The 27,004-nt window shown below is 41.0% G+C and overlaps 1 protein-coding gene across 2 annotated transcripts in view; it reads left to right on the forward strand.

Annotated features, from left to right (window-relative positions):
• The first annotated feature begins 1,130 nt into the window (after positions 1-1,130).
• Positions 1,131-27,004, forward strand: part of LOC138851662 (vacuolar protein sorting-associated protein 37A-like) — a 63,206-nt gene continuing 37,332 nt past the window's right edge. For both annotated transcript variants that reach the window (XM_070081015.1, XM_070081014.1), the window contains exon 1: positions 1,131-1,263. In XM_070081015.1, the coding sequence (XP_069937116.1) occupies positions 1,206-1,263 (58 nt within the window). In that variant the 5' untranslated portion in view covers positions 1,131-1,205. The remainder of the gene's footprint in view (positions 1,264-27,004) is intronic.

A 27,004-nucleotide genomic window follows, 5' to 3' on the forward strand; every position in this document is an offset into this window, starting at 1 on the left:
AGAACCATTCTGCGTCCAGTAACATGGACTAACGCTCCCCAATTCTGGGTGACCCACTTCTATCAATCAACACCTCACAACTAACCTTGTAACACCTACAATTATACTCTAGCAGGACACCACCTCAGAAACTGCTTGGCCAGCCAACTTCAGGAGCAACCAACCTCCATCAAATGACCTGCAGCTACCACCTGCAGCTGCGGCCTTACGACCAACCTCTTGCGAAAAAACAGGCAATTGCAAACAGTATGCATCCTTCCAATTCAGTGGCACACTGGTATACAGACAATATAGCAGTGTGCAATTGATGGACAGGAGGTATACCTATCTCATGAAGTCAACTTTTCTACAAATTATACACACACGCATATTTAAATTGCACCAAAGTAGATAGGCCACTTACCTTTAAAACCCTACCTACCCCACCACCCTCCCAAACCTTTCCAACATTCCATCCTTACCCACGTCTTACCAAAGCTCTGGTCAGAACCTTGTTAATTCTTAATCACTGAAGAAGGCACATTCTCGCCTCTCTCTTCCTCCTCCTTTGAAGCAACAGCTGCACAGTTGAAGGTATTTCAGCTCTTCAGTGGTTAGCTCTTCCCTGTGGCTGTCCACCAAACATCCTGGCCACTCACATCCAAATGGGCTTCCCCATTGTCAGCTCTACGAAAACTGAGATGTACGAAAACTGGGACAAAATTTTGACGAAAAAGTTGTCGAAAAATGAATCTTATGAAAACCAGGGCATACAAAAACCGAGGTTCCACTGTAGTTCCTTTCTTTACTCTCTTACATCCCCTTGATATTGAAGGGCTCTCAGTCCAGGAAATTGGAGCAATCTTTTCCTGCAGGGAAAGACATGCTTTTATCCTATACTGCATACAGTATGTTGAATTTATAATGATTTTATTTTATCTGTAGTTGATCATTCATGGTGGCTTGCTTCCCATGAAGCACTTGTGTTTGCTCAAGTGTCTGTTTTCAAACCACTTTCCTGGTATCAGTTACCAAGGCTTATATCATCTTTTGCCTTGCTAGATTGATCACATAATTTGATGTCTTTTGTATATGGTACCTGCACAAAAGTAGTCTGCTTATTATATACTGTACATATATACTCATTTCAGATCTCTTGGAGGGCATTGCTAGTGCAGAAATTGCAAACAGATACACACTAAAATTGCAAATAGATACATATTGGGATGGATCCTAGTATGAGTTCACCACATTCATATTTTCCTGTGACACATTCTCCTCAAGGTTAGTCAAATTATGAACATTCATTTATCTCGTTAACCCTTTGACTGTTTCAGGGCCCTCTCTGAAACTGTCATTCTATGTCGCCAAATATTCGAAAAAAAAATTTATTTTTCTTATGAAAATGTTAGGAATATTTTTGTGAGTGTTTTAAGCCTAAAAAAAAATTTTTGCCATCAGTACTTACCGAGATATAGAGCCGCAAAGTTTGCAGAAAGTGACGTGCGTACGGCAACAGCGGCGACTGCCGCCCACCCGGTATTCTTTTATTTACTCTAATTCAAAGGTTTCTTGCATTTTTCAATATTTTTCTGTTCCAGGTAACTTATGTGGCCTGTGAGACCAATGTAAGGTGCATTGTTCAAATATACACTCATTGTTTACAACACAATAACAGAACAAACTTTATCACTATTAGTTTGTGTATACACTTTGTTTACACAAACAAACAATACAAAACAATGTTTATTACTATTGTTCCATAATATATATACATATGTACAGTCACTAAACACGTTCCTAGAACTGCTGCAGCTTGTGGAACTCTTTGAAACATGGGTATATGCAGAGGGGCACTTGACACTCCTCACACATAAAACGAGTGTCTCTGCGTGTTTGTGGGCGTTTTGTGGTATGCATACATACATAACACCTCTTCTGAGCATTTTTCTTGGCAGTAGTAGGAGGCAGTTGCATGGGGTAGTGATCACCAGGCCTGAAACGAGATGACGTGTGTTGGTAATTTCGTGGGCGCTGGTCTATTGCAGGTGTTGCTCCTTGGTACTTTGCAATTATTTGTCTGATTACTGACAAGCAAAATTCACCATATTTTGGTGTTTTGTTGGTCTTCAACTTGTATATGTTATAAGCATTCAGCATAGAGATATCAACAAGATGGAAAAAAAGTTTTATATACCACTTATAACTCTTGCGTACACAGTCTGCAAACCCAATCTGCATGTCACATTTGTCCACTAAGCGCATATTGAGGTTGTAGTCCATGACAGCTGCAGGCTTTAGAATGGGTTCATTGGTCTCTCTGTTGTGCCTGCCACTGTGTACCATTTCGTTTCGGTGAACTGATGTCAATAATGTGACATCACGTTTGTCATGCCACCGAAATGCCATGATGTCATTGGCAGCAAAGGCTTGCACCTCACCTCTGCGAGTGCCAGCGTCGAACCTTGGCATATGTTTACGATTACGACGCACTGTGCCACACACGTCTGTCAAGTTCACTCGCAAGAAATCACTGAGTAAGGGGCTTGTGTACCAGTTATCAGTAAATAACATATGCCCCTTACCAAGATATGGTTCCATCATTGTTCGAACCACATCACCAGAGATACCCAATAACTTCATGGTATCTCTCAAAGTATTACTGCCAGTGTACACAATGATATCCAAAACTAGACCACTTCTGCAATCACACAGTACAAATAGCTTTATACCAAAGCGTTTCCTCTTGCTTGGTATATATTGCTTGAATGAGAGTCTTCCTTTGAATAAAATCAAGGACTCATCAATAACAAGCTTCCTGAAGGGATAAAAATACATGCAGCACTTTTGTTTCAGGTACATAAACACATTTCTTATCTTATATAACCTGTCGCTTCTGTCAGGCCTGGTTTTGTCTGAAAAGTGTAACATACGTAACAGTATCAGGAAACGATTGACACCTATAATGTCACTAAAACCTGGAGTTGAAATCAGGCGTTCTGTTGCCCAGTATGTGGTGACAGTGTGCTTATACACATGTGGCATAAGCATTATTGTGGCAAAAAACAGGTACATCTCTGCCACAGTTGTCTCCTTCCACTTGTGTAGCCGTGATTTTGGTGAGAGAATTGTATTTGCCATGGTGTAATCACAGTATGTGTTTGTTTCCCTGACAATGATGTCCATCAGGGGTTCATCGAAGAATAACTCAAAGCAGTCCAGTTCACTGGCATTGTTCCCAAGTGGACATGATGGCTTTATTCCACTTTGTGTTTCATCAAAGTCATGGGGACTGGGAACAAACTCGTCACCGTCCTGCCAATCCCAGATGCGGTCTGCTGGTGGGGTCTGGATATTGTACCGTGGTTGTGGTTGTGCAGGTTGTGGTTGTGCAGGTTGTGGTGGTGCAGGCTGTGGGCAGTGTGGGGTCGGGTGAGGCTGGTTGTTGTGCAGAGTCAGCAGCGTGGGTAGTAGCGTGGCCCGCTGATGGTGCCACATGGGCCGTGCCACCCTCACTATCACCACCACTGCCTGCTCCCTCACTCACATCATTCATACCCATCGTTACAATATCGTCATCTTCACTATCAGGTCGTGGTGTAGGGCCACGGGATGTGCTCCCAGAGTTTCTCCTTCCCCTTGGAACAACATATGAAACACTACCAGACCGCATGCTACGTCGTACATACTGCCGCTTCACTGGGGAATATTCACCCTCACTGTCACTAGAACTGCTTTCAATGACCTTGAAATCACTATCACTCACATTCACTGCTATCATCTGGGTGTTGTACACGACCAAATAGTTTCCTCTTTCGTCCTGGTACAGGCGAACGTGAACGTGAACAAGCCGGCCCAGCACCAGAGGTGGAAGGTTGTGGGTCATCTGGGTTTTCATCACTAATTACGTTATCCTGGGCACTTTTTCCGGTAACACTCACTTCAAAACCCTGGAATTCACTGTCACTGACATTTTCATCGCTGTTAGAGCTATCACTTGGGAACAAAAGACCTCCAATCCGCCGAGGAGTGAGGAACTTCTTACCGAGAGGCATGGTGAAAATGGACTAACAAGATGGCGTTCCCACAATGCACCGCTGGGTCCCAGATTTTTTTCACAGGGTGCACACCGACCACTGAGACCCATTCTCTCTCATGTAGGCCTACCAGGCCTTTCCCGCTTGATTTGAAGCCGCTAGAATTTGTGCGTATAAATACGTCAGAAACATTGGCTCGTAAGACGTATTTATACGTCGTAAACAGTCAAAGGGTTAATTAATGAGACTCGGTGAGTATTGTTATTATTATCATTTCTAATATGGCGTCACTTGTGCAAGTCGTCTGCTACCACATCTCACATTTATGTTTATTTATTCTACTGTGGGGTGTATTTATCTTATTTATATGTTATGCATCGTGTTTATTATATAATTTTGAAAAAAATATCATGGATGGATTAATGAAAATGTGTATATTAACGTAATATACGACATTTAAATGACTCGATGATTATTATTATCATTACTAATATGACGTCTGGGGACATAAGACACTTACCAATTTTAATGTGTACCTGCATGCCAGCACAGTGTGTAAGTTTATTTAGGTACAGGTATACATAAGTATAATTATCAGAGTATATATAAAATATGAAATAACTTTTAAAAACATTTGAAATTTTGGAGTTTCCAGACAAAATGGAGAGACTTAGTGCTTACTGAGCTCATGGAGAATGTAAACAAACAGGGTGGGGCACGGTGACCGTATTAGAAAGTCAGGTGGGGGGAGCCGTATAGCGAGTTTTGGTCATAATTTGAAATGTCCGTATTAGCGGAACGCCGTAAAGTGAAACGCCGTAAAGCGGGGCCTTCCTGTATAATGTGAGTAAACGTGATGACACAGTCTTGTGGCTCTCTCTGAGACAGAGAGCTAGATGGACAGACAGGGAGCTTGACAGACAGACAAATAGACAGACAGAAATGTTTGTGTACCAGCAAAAACAAAGGGAGGGCGATGGTCATGTAATATTACCCTCCTTTACGCTCATCGAAGTCAGCTCTTATCAGATGTTATCTCCCCTTATCTTGTCACTGTCATGGGGTGGACTTTTTTTTTTCTTGCTTCAAGGGAACAATATTATTACATCTTCTTCTTCCTCCTCCTCCTCTTCTCCTCCTCCTCCTCCTCCTCCTCCTCCTCCTCCTCCTCCTCCTCCTCCTCCTCCTCCTCCTCCTCTTCCTTCCCTCCTCCTCCTCTTCCTCCCCTCCTCCCCCTCCATTGCTTTTGGTCTCAAACTCCTCCAAATCATGAAATTGATCTTCACTGACACTTCCATCTGTGTTAGAGCATCACTTGGGAAGAGAAGAGTCCCAGATTTGCTGGGGAATCACATATTTCTTACCGCTAGACATGCTGAAAAAGGACAACTGAAATGGCATTCCCACAATGCACCACTGGCTCCCCGATTTTTTTTATATGGTGCACACTGACCATGGAGACCCATTCTCTCACATGTGGGCCTACCAGCTTTCTCCTGCTTGATTTGAAGCTGCTAGAATTTATGCGTATAAATACGTCAGAAACATTGGCTCGTAAGATGTATTTATACGTCGGAAACAGTCAAAGGGTTAAGCCAGGTCTCAGTAAGAATAATGCAGGAGAAGGGTGTCTTTAGTGACTCAAGGAGTGCCAGGTCATCATAGTGTTTGCTTAAGGACCTGATGTTGTAGTTAAGAACTGATAGACTTTGAGCAGTGTTCAGGATAGTGCTGGCTTGTGATGCTGTGTAATAAAGGCAGTTACTTTCCAATAAGTTTTGATTGTGTGTTAGATTATGGAGGTTTAGATCAGGGTCAATGTGATCATTCATCTTTTAGGTTTAAATAGTGGTTGTTTATATCCTGTATTATGTGGTGAGTTCTAATACTGATTTCTGTAGTGGTGGGAAGTTTGGATAAGTTTACTGCTAAAGCACTTTGGTCATATAGAGTATAGTCACTAATAAACATAATGAAATTGATATGTCTATGTGTTGTGCTAGAATGAGCTAAAGAACAACTAGGTATAAACTAATACTATAAAAAAAAATTACAAGTGGCACCAGACTCACTCTTGTAATTGCACTAAGGTCTAATATAATGAATTTAGTGTTGTCTGTGTATTGAGCTAGAATGAGCTAAAGTACAACTAGGTATAGTTAGTTTAGGTGTTGTCTAAGTATTGAGCTAAAATGAGCTAAAGTACAACTAGGTATAAACTTATAATATAAAAATACAAATTAAAATAGTACTTGCAATTGCACTAGGGTCTGATATAGGTTGTTAACAAGATCAAGAGTATAACTAAATTTAAATTGACAAAATAAAATTCACAAATTAAAGTCCCAAAAGAATAATAAGTAAAAAATAACAATGGCAATGACTTGGTTATAATATGATAGTAAGATGGAAGACAGGTACACAGGTACACAGGTACATGGGTACACAGGTACAAAGGATAATATAAAGGTTGGAGTTGAATATACAAACTTGAAAATTTGGCAACAAAATGTTACGAAAAGTATAAAATAATGATTAATGTACAAAAGTAAAATTGACTGGTAGTATATAGGGTGTTTAATAAAATTTTTGTAAGTAATAATGATTACAAAAAAAGATTAATTAGCAAGAAGAAAAAAAAAGTGAAAAAGTAAATTTTATTTCAAGTATTAAATTTTAAGAACAGTTATTTGGATTCAATATTGCACTGGTGGTTATACTAGAGGTTATTTGGCAGTACAAGGTATTTAAGAGTACTCTAAGACAGTAAATGTGGTATTAAAACAGGTTATGGTAATTAGACAAGTAATGGTAATTAAATGATGTCAAAAATGTAAAGAGTAAATTTTTTTTTTTTTTCAACAAGTCGGCCGTCTCCCACCGAGGGAGGGTGACCCAAAAAAGAAAGAAAAACCCCAAAAAGAAAATACTTTCATCATCATTCAACACTTTCACCACACTTGCACATTATCACTGTTTTTGCAGAGGTGCTCAGAATACAACAGTTTAGAAGCATACACATGTAAAGATACACAACATATCCCTCCAAACTGCCAATATCCCAAACCCCTCCTTTAAAGTGCAGGCATTGTACTTCCCATTTCCAGGACTCAAGTCCGACTATATGAAAATAACCAGTTTCCCTGAATCCCTTCACTAAATATTACCCTGCTCACACTCCAACAGATCGTCAGGTCCCAAGTACCATTCGTCTCCATTCACTCCTATCTAACACGCTCACGCACGCTTGCTGGAAGTCCAAGCCCCTTGCTCACAAAACCTCCTTTACCCCCTCTCTCCAACCCTTTCGAGGACGACCCCTACCTCGCCTTCCTTCCCTTGTTAGTCCATTTTCACCATGCCTCTCGGTAAGAAGTTCCTCACTCCTCGGCGGATTGGAGGTCTTTTGTTCCCAAGTGATAGCTCTAACAGCGATGAAAAAAGTGCCCAGGATAACGTAATTAGTGATGAAAACCCAGATGACCCACAACCTTCCATCTCTGGTGCTGGGCCGGCTTGTTCACGTTCACGTTCACCTGTACCAGGACGAAAGAGGAAACTATTTGGTCGTGTACAACACCCAGATGTTAGCAGTGAATGTGATAGTGATAGTGATTTCAAGGTCATTGAAAGCAGTTCTAGTGACAGTGAGAGTGAATATTCCCCAGTGAAGCGGCAGTATGTACGACGTAGCATGCGGTCTGGTAGTGTTTCATATGTTGTTCCAAGGGGAAGGAGAAACTCTGGGAGCACATCCCGTGGCCCTACACCACGACCTGATAGTGAAGATGACGATATTGTAACGATGGGTATGAATGATGTGAGTGAGGGAGCAGGCAGTGGTGGTGATAGTGAGGGTGGCACGGCCCATGTGGCACCATCAGCGGGCCGCGCTACTACCCACGCTGCTGACTCTGCACAACAACCAGCCTCACCCTACCCCACACCCCACAACCTCACCACAACCTGCACAACCACAACCACGGTACAATATCCAGACCCCACCAGCAGACCGCATCTGGGATTGGCAGGACGGTGACGAGTTTGTTCCCAGTCCCCATGACTTTGATGAAACACAAAGTGGAATAAAGCCATCTTGTCCACTTGGGAACAATGCCAGTGAACTGGACTGCTTTGAGTTATTCTTCGATGAACCCCTGATGGACATCATTGTCAGGGAAACAAACACATACTGTGATTACACCATGGCAAATACAATTCTCTCACCAAAATCACGGCTACACAAGTGGAAGGAGACAACTGTGGCAGAGATGTACCTGTTTTTTGCCACAATAATGCTTATGCCACATGTGTATAAGCACACTGTCACCACATACTGGGCAACAGAACGCCTGATTTCAACTCCAGGTTTTAGTGACATTATAGGTGTCAATCGTTTCCTGATACTGTTACGTATGTTACACTTTTCAGACAAAACCAGGCCTGACAGAAGCGACAGGTTATATAAGATCAGAAATGTGTTTATGTACCTGAAACAAAAGTGCTGCATGTATTTTTATCCCTTCAGGAAGCTTGTTATTGATGAGTCCTTGATTTTATTCAAAGGAAGACTCTCATTCAAGCAATATATACCAAGCAAGAGGAAACGCTTTGGTATAAAGCTATTTGTACTGTGTGATTGCAGAAGTGGTCTAGTTTTGGATATCATTGTGTACACTGGCAGTAATACTTTGAGAGATACCATGAAGTTATTGGGTATCTCTGGTGATGTGGTTCGAACAATGATGGAACCATATCTTGGTAAGGGGCATATGTTATTTACTGATAACTGGTACACAAGCCCCTTACTCAGTGATTTCTTGCGAGTGAACTTGACAGACGTGTGTGGCACAGTGCGTGGTAATCGTAAACATATGCCAAGGTTCGACGCTGGCACTCGCAGAGGTGAGGTGCAAGCCTTTGCTGCCAATGACATCATGGCATTTCGGTGGCATGACAAACGTGATGTCACATTGTTGACATCAGTTCACAGAAACGAAATGGTACCCAGTGGCAGGGACAACAGAGAGACCAATGAACCCATTCTAAAGCCTGCAGCTGTCATGGACTACAACCTCAATATGCGCTTAGTGGACAAATGTGACATGCAGATTGGGTTTGCAGACTGTGTACGCAAGAGTTATAAGTGGTATATAAAACTTTTTTTCCATCTTGTTGATATCTCTATGCTAAATGCTTATAACATATACAAGTTGAAGACCAACAAAACACCAAAATATGGTGAATTTTGCCTGTCAGTAATCAGACAAATAATTGCAAAGTACCAAGGAGCAACTCCTGCAATAGACCAGCGCCCACACACGTCATCTCGTTTCAGGCCTGGTGATCACTACCCCATACAACTGCCTCCTACTACTGCCAAGAAAAATGCTCAGAAGAGGTGTTATGTATGTATGCATACCACAAAACGCCCACAAACACGCAGAGACACTCGTTTTATGTGTGAGGAGTGTGAAGTGCCCCTCTGCATATACCCATGTTTCAAAGAGTTCCACAAGCTGCAGCAGTTCTAGGAACGTGTTTAGTGACTGTACATATGTATATATATTATGGAACAATAGTAATAAACATTGTTTTGTATTGTTTGTTTGTGTAAACAAAGTGTATACACAAACTAATAGTGATAAAGTTTGTTCTGTTATTGTGTTGTAAACAATGAGTGTATATTTGAACAATGCACCTTACATTGGTCTCACAGGCCACATAAGTTACCTGGAACAGAAAAATATTGAAAAATGCAAGAAACCTTTGAATTAGAGTAAATAAAAGAATACCGGGTGGGCGGCAGTCGCCGCTGTTGCCGTATGCACGTCACTTTCTGCAAACTTTGTGGCTCTATATCTCGGTAAGTACTGATGGCAAAAAATTTTTTTTTAGGCTTAAAACACTCAGAAAAATATTCTTAACATTTTCATAAGAAAAATATTTTTTTTTTTTCGAATATTTGGATACATAAAATGACAGTTTCAAAGAGGGGCCTGAAACAGTCCAAAGGTTAAAGGTAGTAGGTTGGTAGACAGCAACCACCCAGGGAAGTACTACCGTCCTGCCAGATGACTGTGAAACAGAAACCTGTAACTGTTTTGCATGATGGTAGGATTGCTGGTTTCTTTTTCTGTCTCATAAACACGCTAGATAACAGGGATATCTTGCTACTCCTACTTACACTTTGGTCACACTTCACAGACACGCACATGCATATATATATATACATACATCTAGGTTTTTCTCCTTTTTCTAAATAGCTCTTGTTCTTCTTTATTTCTTCTATTGTCCATGGGGAAGTGGAAAAGAATCTTTCCTCCGTAAGCCATGCGTGTCGTATGAGGCGACTAAAATGCCGGGAGCAATGGGCTAGTAACCCCTTCTCCTGTAGACATTTACTAAAAAAGAGAAGAAGAAAAACTTTATAAAACTGGGATGCTTAAATGTGCGTGGATGTAGTGCGGATGACAAGAAACAGATGATTGCTGATGTTATGAATGAAAAGAAGTTGGATGTCCTGGCCCTAAGCGAAACAAAGCTGAAGGGGGTAGGGGAGTTTCAGTGGGGGGAAATAAATGGGATTAAATCTGGAGTATCTGAGAGAGTTAGAGCAAAGGAAGGGGTAGCAGTAATGTTAAATGATCAGTTATGGAAGGAGAAAAGAGAATATGAATGTGTAAATTCAAGAATTATGTGGATTAAAGTAAAGGTTGGATGCGAGAAGTGGGTCATAATAAGCGTGTATGCACCTGGAGAAGAGAGGAATGCAGAGGAGAGAGAGAGATTTTGGGAGATGTTAAGTGAATGTATAGGAGCCTTTGAACCAAGTGAGAGAGTAATTGTGGTAGGGGACCTGAATGCTAAAGTAGGAGAAACTTTTAGAGAGGGTGTGGTAGGTAAGTTTGGGGTGCCAGGTGTAAATGATAATGGGAGCCCTTTGATTGAACTTTGTATAGAAAGGGGTTTAGTTATAGGTAATACATATTTTAAGAAAAAGAGGATAAATAAGTATACAAGATATGATGTAGGGCGAAATGACAGTAGTTTGTTGGATTATGTATTGGTAGATAAAAGACTGTTGAGTAGACTTCAGGATGTACATGTTTATAGAGGGGCCACAGATATATCAGATCACTTTCTAGTTGTAGCTACACTGAGAGTAAAAGGTAGATGGGATACAAGGAGAATAGAAGCATCAGGGAAGAGAGAGGTGAAGGTTTATAAACTAAAAGAGGAGGCAGTTAGGGTAAGATATAAACAGCTATTGGAGGATAGATGGGCTAATGAGAGCATAGGCAATGGGGTCGAAGAGGTATGGGGTAGGTTTAAAAATGTAGTGTTAGAGTGTTCAGCAGAAGTTTGTGGTTACAGGAAAGTGGGTGCGGGAGGGAAGAGGAGCGATTGGTGGAATGATGATGTAAAGAGAGTAGTAAGGGAGAAAAAGTTAGCATATGAGAAGTTTTTACAAAGTAGAAGTGATGCAAGGAGGGAAGAGTATATGGAGAAAAAGAGAGAGGTTAAGAGAGTGGTGAAGCAATGTAAAAAGAGAGCAAATGAGAGAGTGGGTGAGATGTTATCAACAAATTTTGTTGAAAATAAGAAAAAGTTTTGGAGTGAGATTAACAAGTTAAGAAAGCCTAGAGAACAAATGGATTTGTCAGTTAAAAATAGGAGAGGAGAGTTATTAAATGGAGAGTTAGAGGTATTGGGAAGATGGAGGGAATATTTTGAGGAATTGTTAAATGTTGATGAAGATAGGGAAGCTGTGATTTCGTGTATAGGGCAAGGAGGAATAACATCTTGTAGGAGTGAGGAAGAGCCAGTTGTGAGTGTGGGGGAAGTTCGTGAGGCAGTAGGTAAAATGAAAGGGGGTAAGGCAGCCGGGATTGATGGGATAAAGATAGAAATGTTAAAAGCAGGTGGGGATATAGTTTTGGAGTGGTTGGTGCAATTATTTAATAAATGTATGGAAGAGGGTAAGGTACCTAGGGATTGGCAGAGAGCATGCATAGTTCCTTTGTATAAAGGCAAAGGGGATAAAAGAGAGTGCAAAAATTATAGGGGGATAAGTCTGTTGAGTATACCTGGTAAAGTGTATGGTAGAGTTATTATTGAAAGAATTAAGAGTAAGACGGAGAATAGGATAGCAGATGAACAAGGAGGCTTTAGGAAAGGTAGGGGGTGTGTGGACCAGGTGTTTACAGTGAAACATATAAGTGAACAGTATTTAGATAAGGCTAAAGAGGTCTTTGTGGCATTTATGGATTTGGAAAAGGCGTATGACAGGGTGGATAGGGGGGCAATGTGGCAGATGTTGCAAGTGTATGGTGTAGGAGGTAGGTTACTGAAAGCAGTGAAGAGTTTTTACGAGGATAGTGAGGCTCAAGTTAGAGTATGTAGGAAAGAGGGAAATTATTTCCCAGTAAAAGTAGGCCTTAGACAAGGATGTGTGATGTCACCGTGGTTGTTTAATATATTTATAGATGGGGTTGTAAGAGAAGTAAATGCGAGGGTCTTGGCAAGAGGCGTGGAGTTAAAAGATAAAGAATCACACACAAAGTGGGAGTTGTCACAGCTGCTCTTTGCTGATGACACTGTGCTCTTGGGAGATTCTGAAGAGAAGTTGCAGAGATTGGTGGATGAATTTGGTAGGGTGTGCAAAAGAAGAAAATTAAAGGTGAATACAGGAAAGAGTAAGGTTATGAGGATAACAAAAAGATTAGGTGATGAAAGATTGAATATCAGATTGGAGGGAGAGAGTATGGAGGAGGTGAATGTATTCAGATATTTGGGAGTGGACGTGTCAGCGGATGGGTCTATGAAAGATGAGGTGAATCATAGAATTGATGAGGGGAAAAGAGTGAGTGGTGCACTTAGGAGTCTGTGGAGACAAAGAACTTTGTCCTTGGAGGCAAAGAGGGGAATGTATGAGAGTATAGTTTTACCAACGCTCTTATATGGGTGTGAAGCATGGGTGATGAATGTTGCAGCGAGGAGAAGGCTGGAGGCAGTGGAGATGTCATGTCTGAGGGCAATGTGTGGTGTGAATATAATGCAGAGAATTCGTAGTTTGGAAGTTAGGAGGAGGTGCGGGATTACCAAAACTGTTGTCCAGAGGGCTGAGGAAGGGTTGTTGAGGTGGTTCGGACATGTAGAGAGAATGGAGCGAAACAGAATGACTTCAAGAGTGTATCAGTCTGTAGTGGAAGGAAGGCGGGGTAGGGGTCGGCCTAGGAAAGGTTGGAGGGAGGGGGTAAAGGAGGTTTTGTGTGCGAGGGGCTTGGACTTCCAGCAGGCATGCGTGAGCGTGTTTGATAGGAGTGAATGGAGACAAATGGTTTTTAATACTTGACGTGCTGTTGGAGTGTGAGCAAAGTAACATTTATGAAGGGGTTCAGGGAAACCGGCAGGCCGGACTTGAGTCCTGGAGATGGGAAGTACAGTGCCTGCACTCTGAAGGAGGGGTGTTAATGTTGCAGTTTAAAAACTGTAGTGTAAAGCACCCTTCAGTGATGGAGTGAATGATGGTGAAAGTTTTTCTTTTTCGGGCCACCCTGCCTTGGTGGGAATCGGCCAGTGTGATAATGAACAGAGAAAATGTTATTTTAGTGCCAGGAATGTCTGCATTGTTTATTCTGGACCCTATTTTGAAATTGGCATCTGTTGAAATTTGTGTGAAATTGGCCAAATTGCCAATTTCTGACCACTTTATTGGGTAGTTGAAATAAGTGAATGGGCGGTTTCTTGTACTCAGTTGACAGACTAGAAGTAAATAAGTTTATTCAGGTATACACAAATACAGTTACATAGATTATCATACATAGCAGTGTATGTATAGAGAACCTAGGATAACCCAGAAAAGTCAGACAAAGTGACTTATTTCCAGTACCTGGCTTGGGCTTGCCATATATGATTTTTGGTAAATATTTTTTTTTTCTCGGTTGTTTGTTGGGCTATCTCATTGAAACTTGGGCAATGTATGATGGAAAGATGCTTCTTAATGTACAACAAAAATAAAAAAGACGGACGATAAATAAGGGAGTTCACTTCTCAGCCATTAGCCGTCTATTTGCAGTATATTTTCGTATGGTTTTTATGGTTGTATTCTCATTTTTTTTAACTCATTTGATAGAATGGAAGATATATTACAGAAATAGACATGATTTTGATTGCTTTCATGGCGAAAAGTACCTTGAAATTGAGCTCAAAGTAGCGGAAATGTTTGATTTTTGCCAATGTTCAATGAACTTTGTGTAAGTCAAGTTGGTTAATTTTATTAAGTGTATTCTAACCTAACCACTCTGTAATCCGGCAAACTCAGTAATCCGGCACACTACAGGTCCCAATGATGCCGGATTTGTGATGGAGGACCTGTACTGGAGCACAGATCCAATTCCCTAGATCAAGAGCCCCATGAGACTGTAGTTATACCAGTACTCCTATACGAGTGTGAAGCATGGGTGGTGAATGTTGCAACAAGGAGAAGGCTGGAGGCAGTGAAGGTGTTGTGTCTGAGGTCAGTGTGCAGTGTGAATATTATGCAGAGAATCCATAGTTTGTAAATTAGAAAGTGTAGGGTTACTAAAAGTATTATCCAGAGGGCTGAGAAGCGGTTGTTGAGGTGGTTCAGACACTTAGAGAGGATGGAATGAGATAGAATGACTTGGAGAGCAAACAAATCTGTAGTAGAAGGAAGGCAGGGTAGGGTTTGGCCTAGGAAAGGTATAGGAGGTTTTGTATGTGAGGAGCTTGGATTTCCGGTAAGCGTGCATGAGTGTGTTAGATAGGAGCTGGTGGAGACAAATGATTTTTATGATTTGACGTGCTGTTGGAGTGTTAGCAAAGTAATATTTATGAAGAGATTCAGGGAAACTGGTTAGCTTGACTTGAATCTTAGAGGTGGGAATTACAATGCCAGTACTCTGAAGGAGGGGTGTTGATTTATTGCAGTTTTTTAACTGTAGTGTAGTGCTTCTGGCAAGACAGTGATGGAGTGAATGATGATGATGAAAGTGTTTCTTCTTTTTTCAGGTCACTCTTTCTTGGTGGGAAATGGATTGTGTGTTAATAAAAAATAGTAAAAAATTATTTTATTCTTTTTCTGGCATTTTTTTTTACCTCAGCCATCTCCCACCAGAGTAGGGTGATTCTTAAAAAGGAAACACATTCACCATCAATTATTCAATTGCTGTCTTGCCAGAGGTCTTCTGACATCATTATTCAGACGGTCCCCTATAACTGCAACATCCCCATCTCTCTTTAGAATGTAGACACTACCCTTCTGACCTCCCAGGACTTAAGTCTGGCTAACTGCCTACCTTGAATCAATTCATAAATGTTACCTTTCTCCCACTGCAACAGCACATCCATTGAAAGTGGCTGGATACTTAAGCAGCCGACGCTCAAAATCTCCTTTATTCCACTAACCAATTCTGCAAATAATATTCATACTACACATTGCTTTTATATTCGACATCTCCAGTGTCTCTAACTTTCTTGCCGCAACATTCAAAACTCATGCCTCTCACCCATATAAAAGTGTTGGCACCACTATACTCTGATACTTTTTTTTTTGTCTTTTGGGTCCATAGATAAACTGCATTTTTTATGTGGATGCCTAAACACACCACCTACCCTTTTTTTTTTTAACTCGTTTATTGTGTAGTTCACCTTGTTTTCCATAGACCCAAATATCTTAATACATGTGTCCTCAAAACTCCTTCCCTCCAATCTGATATACATGTATATATACAGGTCTCCCTCAACATTTGCGAGGGTTAGGGGATCAAGATCCTCGCGAATGTTGAAAAACCTTGAATGTTTGGTACCCCAATATATTGTAGGGAAATATAATACAATACTGCTTCCTTAACTTGTTGAACCATGAACAATCATAAAATACATGAAAACATCGTAAATTGTACTAAATATATACATGTTATGCTTTAATAACATGTATGTTGTTCAATACCACAGACTCCACCAATGCCTCCACCACTTCCCCAACCACTGCGAGTCCCTACTACCCTCCCTCCGACCCCCGCAACTGGCAGCCAGCCCTCCCACCACTCAGTGTGGTGAGTGTTTTGTTTGTTCATTATTTGCTATTAAACTACAGTATAAATAATGTAAACCCATTCATGACTGCATATTGGAATGGCTATTCGGACAGGTATTGGACGGTGACATCATGTGTTTAGTCTTGAACACAGCAAAGAATCAAACATTTCTGCTACTGCTAATAATAACAATAGTAATAATAATAATAATAATAATAATAATAATATAATAATAATACGATATAATTGAAGAAGGAAATTGTACAAAAATACAAGGGAGTGGTTGACACATCGTCAGTGTGACTTTGTTTATGCTGGAGTGAACATTAGTCTCCCTGCTCTTCCAAACATTTCACAATAATTCAGCGGTTGAGGCAGTGGTATTTAATAACATATATGTTATAAATAATAATAGTACATATTAATAACATGTATTATTATTATTAATAACATGTATGTTATTAAATACCACTGCCTCAATCGCTTCCTCACCAGCTGCCTCACCCACTGCCTCAGTTGCTGCTTCAACAGTTGCCTCAACAGCTGCCTCAACAGCTGCCTCAACAGCTGCCTCAATCGCTGCCTCAACAGCTGCCTCAGTGACCACTGCCTCAATCGCTGCCTCAACAGCTGCCTCACCCACTGCCTCAATCGCTGCCTCAACAGCTGCCTCAACAGCTGCCTCAGTCGCTGCCTCAACAGCTGCCTCAGTGACCACTGCCTCAATCGCTGCCTCAACAGCTGCCTCAATTGCTGCCTCAACAGCTGCCTCATGCACTGCCTCACCCACTGCCTCAATCGCTGCCTCAACAGCTGCCTCAATCGCTGCCTCAACAGCTGCCTCAATCGCTGCCTCAACAGCTGCCTCATGCACTGCCTCATGCACTGCCTTATGCACTGCCTCAACAGCTGCCTCACCCACTGCCTCAATCGCTGCCTCAACAGCTGCCTCACCCACTGCCTCAATAACTGCCTCACCCACTGCCTCAATAGCTGCCTCACCCACTGCCTCAATTGCTGCCTCAACAGCTGCCTCACCCACTGCCTCAATAGCTGCCTCAACCACTGCCTCAATGCTGCCTGCCTCAAGCTGCCTCAGCTGCCTCAACAGCTGCCTCAACAGCTGCCTCAACAGCTGCCTCAACAGCTGCCTCAATCGCTGCCTCAACAGCTGCCTCACCCACTGCCTCAATAGCTGCCTCAACCACTGCCTCAACAGCTGCCTCAACAGCTGCCTCACCCACTGCCTCAATCGCTGCCTCACCCACTGCCTCAATTGCTGCCTCAATTGCTGCCTCAATCGCTGCCTCAACAGCTGCCTCAACAGCTGCCTCAACAGCTGCCTCAACAGCTGCCTCAACAGCTGCCTCAACCACTGCCTCTACCACTCCAGTCGCACTCAATCTACAAGCACCAAACACAATGAATTATTGTGAAATGTTTGGAAGAGCAGGGAGACTAATGCTCACTCCAGCATAAACAAAGCCACACTGACGATGTGTCAACCACTCCCTCGTATTTTTGTACAACTTCCTTCTTCAATTATATCGTATTTATTATTATTATTATTATTATTATTATTCTTTCTTTCAACACACCGGCCGTATCCCACCGAGGCGGGGTGGCCCAAAAGGAAAAACGAAAGTTTCTCCTTTTACATTTAGTAATATATACAGGAGAAGAGGTTACTAGCCCCTTGCTCCCGGCATTTTAGTCGCCTCTTACAACACGCATGGCTTACGGAGGAAGAATTCTGTTCCACTTCCCCATGGAGATAAGAGGAAATAAACAAGAATAAGAACTAGAAAGAAAATAGAAGAAAACCCAGAGGGGTGTGTATATATGTGCTTGTACATGTATGTGTAGTGTGACCTAAGTGTAAGTAGAAGTAGCAAGACGTACCTGAAATCTTGCATGTTCATGAGACAGAAAAAAGGACACCAGCAATCCTACCATCATGTAAAACAATTACAGGCTTTCGTTTTACACTCACTTGGCAGGACGGTAGTACCTCCCTGGGCGGTTGCTGTCTACCAACCTACTACCTACATTATTCTTATTATTATTATTATTATTACTATTACTATTGTTATTATTAGCAGTAGCAGAAATGTTTGATTCTTTGCTGTGTTCAAGAGTAAACACATGTCACCGTCTAATACCTGTCCGAATAACCATTCCAATATGCAGTCATGAATGGGTTTACATTATTTATACTGCAGTTTAATAGCAAATAATGAACAAACAAAACACTCACCACACTGAGTGGTGGGAGGGTTGGCTGCCAGTTGCGGGGGTCGGAGGGAGGGTAGTAGGGACTTGCAGGTGGCGGGAAACTTGAATATGATTTGGCGGCTGGGAATTTGGCAGTTGGGAATTTGGCGGTTGGGAATTCGTGAATGTGTGAAGCCAGCGAAAGCTGAAAACGTGAATGTTGAGGGAGACCTGTAATCTTTCATTGCATAGACTTTTTTGTTCCTCTCATCTCCTTACTCTTTTTCTCTGTTCACTTTTCATTTCTTTCTCTTACATACCCTCTCAGATTCATCAACCAGCTCTTGCAGCTTATCTTCAGAATCTCTCCCAAAATAACTGTCATACGCAGGGAGTGACTGTGACAACTACTTTGTATCTGATCCATCATATTTAAATCCTACACCTTTATCCAATACCCTAGCATTTACTTCTTTTGCAACCCCATCTATAAATATGTTAACCCCTAAACAGTCCAAACGTATATATAGGTTCTTACGTGTAGCGCCCCAAACGTATACGTTGGACCCCTGCCTTACGAACGCATCGCGTTGCGTTAAATCCGCCATACAAAGCATTTGAATGCAAAAAATTTGCCTTGCCTAATGATAAAAAACTTGCCTTACGTGATTCATCTGGGACGCGTCCCACGTGTGGCCTCAGCGCCAGTGTTTATAAGCCAGCCAGTGCGGCCACATCTACGCATACATTCGGTACATTTCACATTATCCCAGTGTTTTTAGTGCTTGTAACTGCAAAATAAGTCACCATGGACCCCAAGAAAGCTTCTAGTGCCATCCCTGTGGTAAAAAGGGCAAGAATTAGTATGGAATTGAAAAAAGAGATTAAGGAAATGTGTGGGTTGAACTGCAAACCTTTACGGATGAAAATCACCCTGACACAGCTACTGCAAGCCATGTTGGCAACCTGTACAATGAAAGTTAAGACACATGTGCAACATCTGGATATCTTTATTGAAGACGTTTCGCCAACCAGTGGCTTTATCAATACAGATTCTAGGACATAATTGGAAGACAGAACTATATACAAAAGATGAGGTAATCAGTCCCTCAGCCTTGGAGTTAGTGTTCACAGCATCGTGGTGAAGGAGAATCTGGAGCAAAGGCAAGAAGACTGGCGGTTATATAGGCGTCAGTGGATAAGGACGTGCAGCAGACGAGGGCATAGTCGTATTGTCGGTATTTTATACCTTTCTTGCACAACTTGTCAGACACTGCAACATCATGGAATCTTGGTTCAGAGGACATCTACAAGACCTTCTTCACGGCTGCTACAACTAACCCATCTCTTTGGGAAGGACCTACTTCCACTGGGGAATCCCGCCTACCAGTGACTATGCCCTTGTCTGCTGCACGTCCTTATCCACTGACGCCTATATAACCGCCAGTCTTCTTGCCTTTGCTCCAGATTCTCCTTCACCATGATGCTGCGAACACTAACTCCAAGGCTGAGGGACTGATTACCTCATCTTGTGTATATAGTTCTACTGTCTTCCAATTATGTCCTAGAATCTGTGTTGATAAAGCCACTGGTTGGCGAAACGTCTACAATAAAGATATCCAGATGTTGCATGTGTGTCTTAACTTTCATATTGTCGGTATTTTATACCTTTCTTGCACAACCTGTACAATGACAATGTTATGGCCCATTTTTAGGAAAGTCTTAAAGGAACGGGAGGTACAGAGCTCTATGGACAGATTTGTTGTGCGACAGAGGTCCAGTGACTCTCAAGCTGGTTCTAGTGGCATTAAAAGAAGAAGGGAAGTAACCCTGGAAAAGAACTTGCTACCACAAGTCCTAATGGAAGGGGATTCCCCTTCTAAACAATAACTTCCACACTTTCCCCTCCTCCCATTACATCAATCATCACCAGATCTTCAATAAAGGTAAGTGTCATGTATTCTATTCTTAGTAGAGAAGTAATTGTGCATGTCTTCTTTTTTTTTCATACTTTGGGGTGTCAGGAACAGATTAATTTGATTTCCATTATTTCTTATGGAGAAAATTAATTCGGCTAACGATAATTTCGGCTTACGATGAGCTCTCAGGAACGGATTAATTTTGTAAGGCGGGGTTCCACTGTATATACATTTTAATTTTCCTGCCTCCAAATTTGGCACAATTGCCCTGAGATGCCTGGTCAGCATAGAATGGGTCTTAACACTCAGTGTACATCATATTAAAAAAATCTGGGACCACTTAGTACCTTGTGCTCTTTTTTTTCTATAATTTTTTTTTTTTTTTGTCAAAAATATTCGGGGCGCTGCACAAGTGAACGTATATGTACCTTTGTACCGTTTAAGGGTTAAACAACCATAGTGACATCACATATCCCTGTCTGAGTCCTACTTTCACTGAGGAATAGTCCCTATATCTCTTTCTCTCCTACATATCCTAACCTGAGCCCCACCACCAACAGAAAAACATTTTTACTGATTTTAGAAACCTGTTTGTAACCTCTGCCACACTGCTACCCTATCCACCCTATCATATATATGCCTTTTCTAAATCCATAAATTCAGTGAACACATCTTTACCCCTCATCTGAGTATTGTTCACTTTTACTAATCGATAAAGGTCTGATCTATGCATCCCCTACCCTTACTAAATCATCCTTGTTCCAGTGCAATCCTATTTTCTTTCTTGCTCCTAACTCTTTCAGTAAAATATTTATCATACATGTGAATTGGTATACTCAACAAGCTTATCTTATAATTCTTACACTCTTTCTTGTCCCCTTTTACCTTATACAAAGTCACTGCTTGTTCAGCCAATCCTTAGGTACCTTCCCTTCTTTCATGCTTATATTGAATACTAACCACTCCAACATTATATCCCCACCTGTTTTTAACATTTCTGTCATAATTCAGCCTCTCCCTGATGTCTTGTCCCCTTTTCATTCTACCCACTGCCCACTGATTTTGCTTTATCCATCTCAGGCTCCTCCTCACTTTTATGTGATGGTTTTGCCTCCCTGCTCATTGCATGAAACCACTGCCTTCTTTCATCATTAACATTGAACAATTTGTTGAAATATTGTCTTCATCTTCCCATCTAACATCTCTCTTCTTTTGTTTTCATCTGCCTAGCCAACTGAGGTCAGTGGTCACCTGCGGTCATACCTGTCCTAATGTCTGGGAGTTAGCGTGGGGTGTTACCAAGCACCATGGCTTGTTGTAGTGTTTTAGAATCTCAGGTTAAGGTGTCGAAGGAGGAAGTTCTACTTCTTCAGGAGGAAAATAGGAGGCTGAAGCTTCGCCTAGATGAGTTTGGGAGTGGGTGTGAGAATTTAGGTGGTAAGGAGGAAATGGTCACTAGCAGTGATAGTGGCAGCTGCTTTAAGTGGCAAGTGGTTCACAGTTCAGGAAGAAAGAAGATCAGGAGGGTTAACAGAGAAGATGTGAAGGTAGGAAACCGATTCTCTGTTCTCCAGGACGAGTGCACTTCAGTGGTTAGTGAAGTTGAAGGTACCACTGATTCCCCTGCTAATCAAGGTAAGAATATTTTAATAGTAGGAGATTCTCAGGTAAGATATATGGACCGTGCTTTTTGTAACAGAGACAGAAAGGTCAGACAGAGGGTGTGCCTTCCTGGAGCTGGTGTTGGTGACATAGTCAGCAGGTTGGATAATATTATGTCAGGTAATGGGAACAAGCCCATTATCTGTCTTAGTGCTGGGGGTAATGACATTGGGAAGGGCAGGAGACAGGAGCTGCTGGATAAGTACAGGTCAGCCATAGAAGTAGTCAGGTCTAAGGGAGGGATCCCAGTCATATGTAGCATCTTGCCTAGAAAGGGAGTGGGCAATGAATGGATGTCTAGGGCAATTGGTATAAATTGCTGGCTAGACAGGTACTGCAAGGAACTTGCAATCCCATTCATTGATAACTGGGACCTATTCTTTGGCAAACGTGATATGTATGCAAGGGATGGGGTTCATCTCTCTGGGGATGGAGTGGTTGCATTAGCCAATTCGATTGAGGGGGTAATTGATGACTTGTCTAGGAATTTAAACTGATAGATTATAGAGGTATGGGTGTTTGTGGGAAACAATCAGGCTGCAGTATTAGGGTTGAAAACAGCAGATATTACCGGGATACCTCAGGGATATGTTTAAAAGACAATATTCAAAATAAAGTTGCTAGTAAAGGCAAATCAATTGATCAACAAACAAAGAGAGATAGTAGAGGGCAACGAGTGACTAGCTCCCTTAAGGTTTACTATACAAATAGTAGGAGTCTAAGAAATAAGATAGATGAGCTAAGATTACTTGCAAGTGCAGGTAATATAGATATTATTGGTATAACAGAGACCTGGTTCAACCTGAAAGATAGAGAAATGCCTTCTGAATGCAACATACAGGGTTATAAACTATTCCACACTGATAGGGTCAACAGGAAGGGTGGTGGAGTGGCGATGTATGTCAGAGAAAATTTAAATTGTTGTCTTAGACATGATATAAGATTAGAAACATCGGACACAGAATCTGTTTGGCTACAGTTTCTCGAGGGTCGTGACAAATTAATTTTGGGTGTGATTTATAGGCCCCCAAACCTTGATAGGGAGTGCAGTAAGCTGTTATGGGACGAAATTCATAAGGCATCTAGATATGAAAATGTTGTGATAATGGGAGATTTTAACTTTAGACAAATTGATTGGAACAATATGACAGGAAATCTTGAGTCTAGTGACTTTCTTGATACGGTTCAGGATTGCTTTTTAGAACAGTTGTGACAGAACCAACAAGACGAAACAATCTGCTTGACTTGGTTATTGCCAACAAAGAGTCACTAATTAATAATCTCGAGGTTAATGATGAGCTTGGGGAAAGTGATCACAAATCACTTAGTTTCAATATATCATGGAATTACCCAGATAACTGCAATCAAATCTGTCCCAGATTTTTCGCTTGGCCGACTTCATGGGACTGAAAAATTACCTGGGTGGGCTAAATTGGGATGTCCTGACTATGGGTCAGGTAGGTGATCTTGATTGGGATGTCCTGACTATGGGTTGCCAATATGACGTTTTTCAGAGCATAGTTCTAGCTGCCCAGACAACTTTTGTTCCGAGTAGGGAAATTAGATCTAACAAAAATGATCCCAAATGGATGAACAATAGATTAAAACATCTCATTGGTCAAAAGAGAGGCATATATAGGCATATCAAAAGAGGGGATGGGCAGTTAAGAAATCAATATATTCAATTAAAGAGAGAAATAAAGAAAGGAATAAGAAAAGCAAAAAGGGATTATGAGGCTAAGGTCGCAAGGGATTCAAAGACTAACCCAAAAGGGTTCTTTCAGGTATACAGAAGTAAGATTAGGGACAAGATAGGCCCACTTAAGAGTAACTCAGGTCAGATCACTGACAGTGATCTGACCTCTCTGTTTTTACCCTAGAAAATAGTAGCGAAATTCTAGAAATAGATTATGTTGAACAGGACGATAATAAACTATGCACGATTGGGGTAACTAGTGACATGGTCCTTAGACAGAGAAATTAAAATCTAACAAATCCCCAGGTCCTGATGAATTGTTAGCAAGGGTGTTAAAGGAATGTAAAGAGGAACTTAGCATACCTTTGGCTAATCTTTTCAACATATCACTACAAACTAGCATAGTGCCTGATAAGTGGAAAATGGCAAATGTAATACCTATTTACAAGGCAGGTGACAGGTCCTTAGCTTCGAACTATAGACCAATAAGCCTTACCTCCATAGTGGGAAAATTTATGGAATCAATAATTGCCGAAGCAATTCGTAGCCATCTCGAAAGGCATAAATTGATTAATGAATCTCAACACGGTTTTACAAAGGGGCGTTCCTGTCTTACGAATTTACTAACTTTCTTCACGAAGGTGTTTGAGGAGGTAGATCATGGTAATGAATATGATATTGTGTATATGGACTTCAGTAAGGCTTTCGATAGAGTTCCACATCTGAGGTTACTGAGGAAACTTAAGGCACACGGAATAGGAGGAGAAATTTTTTCCTGGGTAGAGGCATGGTTGACAAATAGGCAGCAGAGAGTTTGCATAAATGGGGAGAAATCAGAATGGGGGCACGTCACAAGCGGTGTTCCACAGGGGTCAGTGTTGGGCCCGTTGTTGTTCACAATTTACATAAACGACATAGATGAGGGAATAAATAGCGACATAAGCAAATTTGCTGATGACACCAAAATAGGCCATCCAATTCATTCTAATGAGGACATTAGAGCACTCCAGGATGATTTGAATAGACTGATGCAATGGTCGGAGAAGTGGCAGATGCAGTTTAATATAGACAAATGCAAAGTTCTAAATGTTGGACAGGAAAATAACCATGCCACATATAAACTAAATAATGTAGATCTTAATACTACTGATTGCGAAAAGGATTTAGGAGTTCTGGTTAGCAGTAATCTAAAACCAAGACAACAGTGCATTAGTGTTTGCAATAAAGCTAACAGAATCCTTGGCTTCATATCAAGAAGTATAAATAATAGAAGTCCTCAGGTTGTTCTTCAACTCTATATATCCTTGGTTAGGCCTCATTTAGATTATGCTGCTCAGTTCTGGTCACCGTATTACAGAATGGATATAAATGCTCTGGAAAACGTACAGAGGAGGATGACAAAGTTGATCCCATGTATCAGAAATCTTCCCTATGAGGATAGACTGAGGCCCTGAATCTGCACTCTCTAGAAAGGCGTAGAATTAGGGGGGATATGATTGAGGTGTATAAATGGAAAACAGGAATAAATAAAGGGGGATGTAAATAGCGTGCTAAAAATATTTAGCCAAGACAAGACTCGCTACAATCGTTTTAAGTTGGAAAAATTCAGATTCAGGAAGGATATAGGAGAGCACTGGTTTGGTAATAGAGTTGTGGATGACCCTTTGACTGTCGCGGCCGTATATATACGTCTTACGAGGTACCGTGTTTGACGTATATATACTCATAAATTCTAGCGGCTTCAAATCAAGCAGGAGAAAGCTGGTAGGCCCACATGTGAGAGAATGGGTCTGTGTGGTCAGTGTGCACCATATAAAAAAAATCCTGGAGCACGCAGTGCATAATGAGAAAAAAAAAACTCCGACCGTTTTTTTTTAATTAAAATGCCGACTTTGTGGTCTATTTTCGTATAGTATTTATGGTTGTATTCTCGTTTTCTTGGTCTCATTTGATAGAATGGAAAACATATTATAGAAATAGAGGTGATTTTGATTGATTTTACTATAAAAAGAACCTGGAAATGGAGCTCAAAGTAGGGGAAATGTTTGATTTTTGCCGATGTTCAAAAGTAAACAAATGATGTCATTGTCCAATAAATGTCCAACTAGCCATTCTAATATGCAGTCATGAATGGGTTGATGTTATTTATACAATTATTACAGTATTGCAGTAGTCTGCATAATAGTAAATCTTCTATTTTTTGTTTGAATAAAAATTCAAAATAGAAAGCAAGAGTAATATCAGAGGGGCCTGGAGACATGACTGATGAACAAAGAAAATGTTATTTTAGAGCCAGGAATGTCTGCATTGTTCATTCTGGACCTTATTTTGAAATTGTCATATTTTTTAATTTTCGTGAAATTGGCCAAATTGCAAATTTCTGACCACATTATTGGGTAGTTGAAATCGGTAAATGGGCAGTTTCTTGTACTCAATCGATAGAAAAAATGGAGTTCTAAAGAAATAGCTATGAGTTTGGTTGACTTGAACAATGGAATTAGCCGAAAATAGGGCTCAAAGTGGGCGAAATCGCCGATTTGTAAATATCGCCGAGGTCGCTAACTTCGCGAGAGCATAATTCCGTCAGTTTTCCATCAAATTTCGTTTTTTTGGTGTCATTACAATCGGGAAAAGATTCTCTATCATTTCATAAGAAAATTTTTTTTTTTTTTTTAAATTTTGCGACACCAGGAGACACCTCAGGATTGGGGGTTGCGACAGTCAAGGGGTTAAATAGTGTGAGTACCCTCTTATAGGTACCTTCTTTAATGTGGGTTACCACAACCCTTTGAGGGTTTTCGGCCGTACTAGTAACCCTTTGAGGGTTTTCTCGTACTAGTACGTCTTACCAGGGTTTTTGACGTACTAGTACGCATAAATTCTAGCGCCCTCAAATCTAGTGGGAGAAAGCTGGTAGGCCTACATATGAAAGAATGGGTCTATGTGGTCAGTGTGCACAGTATAAAAAAAATCCTGCAGCACACAGTGCATAATGAGAAAAAAAAAACTTTGACCATTTTTTTGGAATAAAACAGCGACTTTGCACTGTATTTTCGTATGGTATTTATTGTTGTATTCTAGTTTTCTTGGTCTCATTTTATAGAATGGAAGACATATTACAGAAATTGAGATGATTTTGACTGGTTTTACAATGAAAAGTACCTTGAAATTGAGCTCAAAGTAGCAGAAATGTTCGGTTTTTACCAAAGTGCAAAAGTAAACAAATCATGCCAAGCGTCCAATACACGTCAACTGGTGAGTCTAATATTCTTTCACAAGTGCACCAATAATATTTATACCATTTTTTACACTAATGCAGTAGTCTGCATAACAGTAAATCTTCTATTTTTTGTGAGAATAAAAATTCAAAGTGGAAAGCAAAAGAATATAAGAGGGGCCTTGAGACGTGACTAATGAACAGAGGAAATGTCA

This window comes from Cherax quadricarinatus, unplaced genomic scaffold (assembly GCF_038502225.1).
Source record: "Cherax quadricarinatus isolate ZL_2023a unplaced genomic scaffold, ASM3850222v1 Contig1458, whole genome shotgun sequence".
NCBI lineage: Eukaryota > Metazoa > Arthropoda > Malacostraca > Decapoda > Parastacidae > Cherax > Cherax quadricarinatus.